At 33.4% G+C, this 6,856-nt stretch overlaps 1 protein-coding gene across 1 annotated transcript; it reads left to right on the top strand.

Moving 5' to 3' along the window:
• The first annotated feature begins 261 nt into the window (after positions 1-261).
• Positions 262-6,075, top strand: LOC143571361 (uncharacterized). The gene is made up of 5 exons (XM_077056804.1): positions 262-1,207; positions 1,306-1,353; positions 3,146-4,123; positions 4,730-5,701; positions 5,948-6,075. Exons 1-5 carry the CDS (start codon positions 593-595, stop codon positions 5,969-5,971), a joined length of 2,637 nt encoding a protein of 878 aa, XP_076912919.1. The 5' UTR covers positions 262-592; the 3' UTR covers positions 5,972-6,075.
• Positions 6,076-6,856: the final 781 nt, after the last annotated feature.

The following is a 6,856-nucleotide window of genomic DNA, read 5'->3' as shown; positions in this document are numbered from 1 at the left end:
GAAAAGTGTTTATTAATTGCTTTAATAAAAAAAAGGTTGATATGTTTTCATTAAAGATATAAATATTTTTATTAAGACAAATACCCGCATGTTTTTAATCTCTATAATTTAGGTAATTAATTATTTGATTAAATGATGGATTGATATGTATTGATTACACTAACATATATAAGTTTTCATTAAAAATAGGAAAATAGTTTGAGCGGGAAATTTTAGCTAAGAATGAATCTCCAAGTGACATGTGTCCCCAGTTATTTTACTTTATTATTATAATATATATATATATATATAGTTGTAGCATAATAAACATAATAAATAATTAAATATATATCTTTTATTTACAAAAACATTTTATGTAATAATTATTACCTTATTCATATTCATCTCTAGTTTTCTTCTCTTTGGATTTAATTAGAGACCCGCTCTTGAAAGGATAATATCTGCCACCAACAACTTCTCTCGTGAAAATCTGATAACGATAAGTGCACTAGGAAAGGTTTACAAAGGAGAACTTTTACCGTATGGCAATTTGGTCGTACAAAGGCTGGATTGTAAGCATGGGCAAGGAGACGAGTTGCAAACTGAGATTGGAATGATTAAGAGTTTTGAACATAAGAATATCGCCCCTTTTTTTGGGTATTGTGATGAAAATAATGAAAATATCATCATTTACAAAGCATTTCATGGAACTCTCAAACAACATCTAAGTGATCCAACTCTCACATGGTCCCAAAGACTACAAATATGTTTAGGTGTTGCACATGGATTGAATCACATCCATTATGATGTCATACATTGTGATATCAATAGCTCTAAAATAATTTTAGATGAAGATTGGGAACCGAAGATATATGGTTTTGAACTTTCCACAAAATATCCTCAAAGTTGGAGGCATCGCCTTCTCTTCTCTCGCTACTTTGACACCAACAATTTGACACCCAAATATGATGTTTACTCTTTTGGTGTGTTATTGCTTGAAGTCCTTTGTGGGAGGAAACCAAATATTACAAACGATGGTCTTGATGAAGAACTAGAGGGGATAATTGATCCTAATTTAAGGAAACAGATGGATACCCAAACGTTGACACTCTTCATAAGCATAGCTTACAAGTGCCTGAATCAACAACCTACGCAACGTCCAACTATGGATCAGATTGTCAGAGAACTTAACGAGGTGTTGGAACTTCAATGGGAACATGTTGATCTTGTAAGCCAGTTCTTTTGTTTTTTTCTGTTTCATCATTTTCTCATTATTACTTCTATGTTTACAACTTTATTTTTCCGTTGTGGTAAATTGTATAAAAGGAACACCCAAAAGCTGAAGAGGAAGCTACACCATCCAACAACTTGGAGGTAATTTTTTTTTTCTAACATCTAACACACACCTACCAATCATATTCCTAAAATCTACTTAATTGTCCGAATCGGACCCACAGGCTGATGGAGAGAGACCATTTTACCCATTTCAATACCACTAAGCCAAAGACTCTTTACTTGAAAGAAATTACTTTCCTTTTATTAGTTTGAGGTGATAATGATAAATAAAGTAGACTTTTCTCTACAATTCAAGCAACCATTTAACTAAAATTAATTTTCTTTTAGTTTGTTTGAATTTGGCGATCCTCATATTCAAATCTTTATGATTGGAGTAAGTTATTTCCTCAGATAAATAGAAAACCATTTTTAAGCACCAAAATTACTAAACCAATATGGTGCTCATTTTTTTCGTTTGGTTGGCATTCCTTAATAGACATGCATAATTGTCAGCACCAAAATAGAACGAACATCTCCAGTCTCCACACTTTTAAAAAGTATGTATTCAGTAATGTTTTAAGTTTTAGGTTACATGTCTTCACACTTTTGAAACCAAAAGGGTATTGTTGTTACTAACTATTTAAATTAGTTCATTAATCTACAAGTTTTATGCCCTGTTTGCGGTGCGCGCATAATAATGTATATATGTGTGGGCCCTTGGGTGGGCAAAAATGAAATTGCACTAATTTTGATGTTATTTTACTAATTTCGTGAAAATGGCCTTAAAAGTGGCCGAAGGTTAATCAGGCATCATGTGGTGGCGTTGATAGCCGAAAGACTTGGGTACATGCACCATTACGCCGGGGTCCCGTTGGTTGAGTGTTATGTGTCATATGTCCAAGGCTTGATGCAAACCCACTATCGAGCCGTGGGTCTCACTTGAAGCAGTTTCTCTATTCCTATGGGGTAGAGGCAAGACTGTCTACATATTACCCTCCTCAGACCCTATCATAGCTTTGCTATGGTGGGATTTACTGAGTACGATGATGATGATCTACAAGTTTTAGGTATTTACCGTAATTTTAATTTTTTGTTTATTTGGTAGGAACCTTGGATTCAACTTATAAGTTGTTTAGAATCAAGTGGTGAATCAATATTGAAAAACAAACAAATTAACAGAAAAAATTAGATTACTCCCAAATGTTTAATAATATAACTGAAAAAACTTGATTATAATGTATACTGTTACTCGGTTTATTTAGCTAACCTAGAGTCTATGATATGAATTGTACTAATTAATAGATATAACCAGTTTGTTATAATCTAACTAAAACACTTAACCAACTATGAGACTTGTCAATATTGGTCCCCAAGTTCACCGACTTGTGACTTGAACTTCGAAATTACCAACATTGAATGTCCATAAAAAAAAACTCTGTTATAAAAAAAAGATGATTTTATATACTGATCACCTAGAAAGTGACCTACTTCTGTTTTTTACATGCATACTATCCTATTTATATACAAGCACCTTGTGATGCCGGACCCAAGAACTTTTTTCATCGTGGTGGCCATAAAATTTTGAGTGCCGGCAGTCTATCGTTAGATATTAACTTTTGGGGTTCATTTTGGGTCGGGTGATATACTAAAAATATAAAAACAAACTGTTTGGCCTAAAAACTTCCAACCCTAGTGGCAATGCTGAAAAAATCAAAACCGAACTGAGTCCATCGTGAATAGCTTAAACCGAATTCTCCCCTTCTCACTTGATGCATAAATTTGTATGTGCATAATTTTCTATCTAGTTTCATCATCATTCCTGCTAGCATTTACAAGCTCTAATTCTCCCCTTCTCACTTGATGCATAATTTTGTATATGGATTTCTTGTAGATCCCACTAAGAGAAATAAAGCGAGCCACAAACAATTTTAACAACGCGTGTTTTGTTGGGTCTGGCGGGTATGCTGATGTGTACAAAGCAAAACTTGACTTTTTAGATACCGAAGGATCTTCATCAATGGAACGGATGAGTAAAGATGAAGTGCCTAAGATAAGCAAAACTGTAGCTATAAAAAGGATTAAAGGAGTAGATGAGCAAGCTAAACAAGGGTTTTTAACAGAAATTGAATTGCTTTCAAGTTGTAAGCATCCAAATGTTGTCTCTCTTCTTGGCTTTTGCAAAGAAGCTGGTGAAATGATTCTTGTCAGTGAGTTTGCTTTTAAAGGAAGCCTTGCTGATTATTTGGCAAGTAGTGAGACGGTTGTTCTTACTTGGACACAAAGAATACAAATTTGCCTAGATATTGCGAATGGAATTAATTATCTTCATACCAACATGGAGGGGAAACCAAGGATAATACATCGGGATATAAAGAGTGATAACATTTTATTTGATGAAAATATGAACGCGAAGCTTGCTGACTTTGGGCTCTCTAAATCACATCCTATAAATCAACAACCTAGCACTGTCTATTCAAGACATATTGCAGGGACAATATTATATATGGACCCAGAATATTTGGCTACAGGTAAATATAAAAAGGAGTCAGATATCTATTCCTTTGGAGTAGTTTTATTTGAGATCCTATCTGGGAAAGTGGCGTATGATTCAGTTTACATTGACGAAAATGACTTGGGGCTTGCACCAATCGCAAGGAGACGATTCAATGAAGAAACATTAAAGGAGTTAATTGATCCTAAAATAATCGAAGAAGATGATGGTCACATTTTTACTTTTAATAGAAGACCCAATCAAGATTCATTCCTCGTATTTTCGAAAATCGCATATCAGTGTTTAGCAGAAACTCAAGTCAAGCGTCCAACAATCGAAGTGGTCATTAAGGAACTTCAAAATGCATTAAAGTTGCAAGTAAGTTGATATTTAAAAAAAAATTACTTCAGTTTTTCTTATATGCTTCATGCTTGATTCCGTTTAAAAATACTATATATGGTCTGTAACATTTAAAAGGATGGTAAAAACTATTCTCGCTTTATTTTAGAATACATAAAATACAAATTAACTCGTTGTTGGGTACATCTAAGCAAGTAAATTTATAAACTAGTTGTCCAACTCCAATCTATTATCAAAATGAATTTATTGAACTGATTGTTTAGGAGGTTTCCAATATTTTTAACATCAAATTTGTCATCAGCTCATTACCATTTTTTTAGTTTTTTTCGCGATATTTCTCATCGTTTTCTGTTTATAATTCATATGCACATGCATACATAAATATATTCGAAGGGAAATTAAATAAAAGGATTGTAACATAAAGAGTGCACACATGATTTTTTTATAACTCATAACTGTTTAAAAAAAATCAATCTTCACTTCAAATTTACAATTCTGATTGGACGTATACGTATCACTTTTGAAGAAAAGAAAAATACAAAAATGTGGCATCAGTTTGAAGGGAAATGTTTACATAGTTTTCATATACAACATTCTTATTCATTTTACCACATGATGTTGCAGGGAGATACCGTGGTACTCTCAAGGTTTCGACTCAGTGATATATTGTTGGCTACTGAGAACTTTGCTGACATATACCAAATTGGTTCAGATACAGCTGGGACGGTGTACAGAGCTAAACTTGATCATTTTGGCAGCAATAGTTTGTTGGCAACAGAAGGGAAGAATAAGGGTGAATCTTCCAATAAATGTGTGACTGTGGTTATAAAACTCGTCACTAGTATAGATGGCACCGGGCAAGGGAAAAAAAAATTCTTTGAAGAATTTGAAATGCGTACTAGTTATAAGCATGTCAACATTGTTTCCCTTCTTGGCTTTTGTGATGAAGGTGATGAAATGGTCCTTGTCTATGAGTCTGTGCCAGAGATAACCCTCGACGACTATTTGAAAAATGTTAATAAAATTGATAGTTTTACATGGACGCGCCGTCTACACATGTGCCTTGAGATTGCACGTGGACTCAATCACCTTCACACTGTGATAGTCAACATGCCAAAGATAATACATATTGACATAAAGAGTGCCAACATTATGTTAGACAAGAACCAGAGGCCAAAAATCGGTTACTTTGTGATCTCCAACTCACGCCCTGATGATCAAGAGATAGGCATGAAAGTGTATGTGGATCCAGAATACGAAACAATAGGTCAATGGAAAAGAGAATATGATGTTTACTCTTTTGGAGTTATTCTTTTTGAAATATTTTGTGGGAAGGTGGCTTATGATCCTGTTTACATAAAAGAAAATGATAAAGGGCTTGCACCCGTTGCACGCAAATGTTTCAATGATGGAACCATACACAGAATCATGGATCCTAAGCTAAAGGAAGAAATGAGTGAAGGCATTTTCACTTCACCCGATAAAAGATCTGAGATCACGTTTTTAAAAATTGCATCTCGTTGTCTGGAAGAAGCTGTCAAGCGTCCTACAATGGACCTGGTGATCAAGGAACTTGAGAGTGCATTAAACTTACAAGTAAGTCAATATTTTCCAAGTACCACATTCTTGATTTCGTCTCCACATATATACTTGATCACTATCCAACACATTTTAACAGAAGTCAAGTATTATTATTATTATTATTTTAATCTTATCCTGTTCTTACTTTATGCTTTATGTGTTATTCATTTTGTTATACTTGGTCTTTTTATATATATTTTCTAATTATTAAGATTTTTAATTGTTGTTTTATATTGTATTTGATGTTTGTATGTTTTTCAGGTTTTCGGAGGCCGTGGATTATAGATGATAAAGATTATTCGGGTTCCTAAAGAGAGAGGAGGGATGATTTGTGCGTGGAATTCAAATCAAATAAAGAGATTCAAAATGTTTGTATTCATATGATTACTAATTTCCGGTCATACTTTTTGTAAATTAATAAAGCAACTAAGTTGTAAAATCAGCTTCATTCAGTTTAGATGCCGTTTAGTTAGCTTTCAATGGGCTAATTCTATTGCAAATGATGAGTTTAATTTCAAAAACCACATACCCATTATATGTTGGATAGCAATGGCAATATCAGCAAAATCGCAAAGTGATATGTGATGATTGTTTTCACTAACAGATCAACTATGGTTATTTCTCCTAATTAAGGTTTAGGAAAATATTTTCACAGACAGGACTTACGCGGACATTGTAACATTTGTTATATTTAACTTCTGAAACAATATCGGGGTTTGGGGAGTATTTGTAGATATTTAGCGAAGAATGCATGTGAAAACTAGGATGGTTTGAGTATTATTTATAATAAATATTTTTGAAGGATCACTGACGGAATGTCTGTTGCAAATACCTCCGTACCTGTAAGCGATAACAATTGAAATGCCTGAGGTGACTTATCCGAAATCCGTATCCTCCAAGTCTGTAGCCAATCTGTATGTGTAAAACTAAAATTGACAATTATTGCAATTATTTTTTATGTTTCCTTTTGGATTCTTTGTGGGATTCCGAAACCACGTTGTAAGATGTTTTGGTTCAACCATGTTGAATTGTGTTCAATTCATATTAATTAAGCGTTGTGATTATTAAACATAAATATGAAAAGAATGTTTCTAATGCATGTGTTTATAAAATGACCACTAAATTCATTATCAAAACACCAAGACATATACTAAAAAAAATAAAAAAAGA

This window comes from Bidens hawaiensis, unplaced genomic scaffold (genome assembly GCF_021521415.1).
Source record: "Bidens hawaiensis isolate Kalapana, Puna unplaced genomic scaffold, B.hawaiensis_p1.1 tig00025356_1, whole genome shotgun sequence".
NCBI classification, from domain to species: Eukaryota; Viridiplantae; Streptophyta; class Magnoliopsida; order Asterales; family Asteraceae; genus Bidens; species Bidens hawaiensis.
This window is presented reverse-complemented; position numbering and strand designations above follow the sequence as displayed.

Coding starts and splice junctions, on each gene's coding strand:
- LOC143571361 (XM_077056804.1), top strand. CDS start 593: ATGATTAAGAGTTTTGAACATAAGAATATCGCCCCTTTTTTTGGGTAT. Junction 1,208..1,305: donor AATGGGAACATGTTGATCTT/GTAAGCCAGTTC, acceptor ATTGTATAAAAG/GAACACCCAAAAGCTGAAGA. Junction 4,124..4,729: donor AAAATGCATTAAAGTTGCAA/GTAAGTTGATAT, acceptor ATGATGTTGCAG/GGAGATACCGTGGTACTCTC.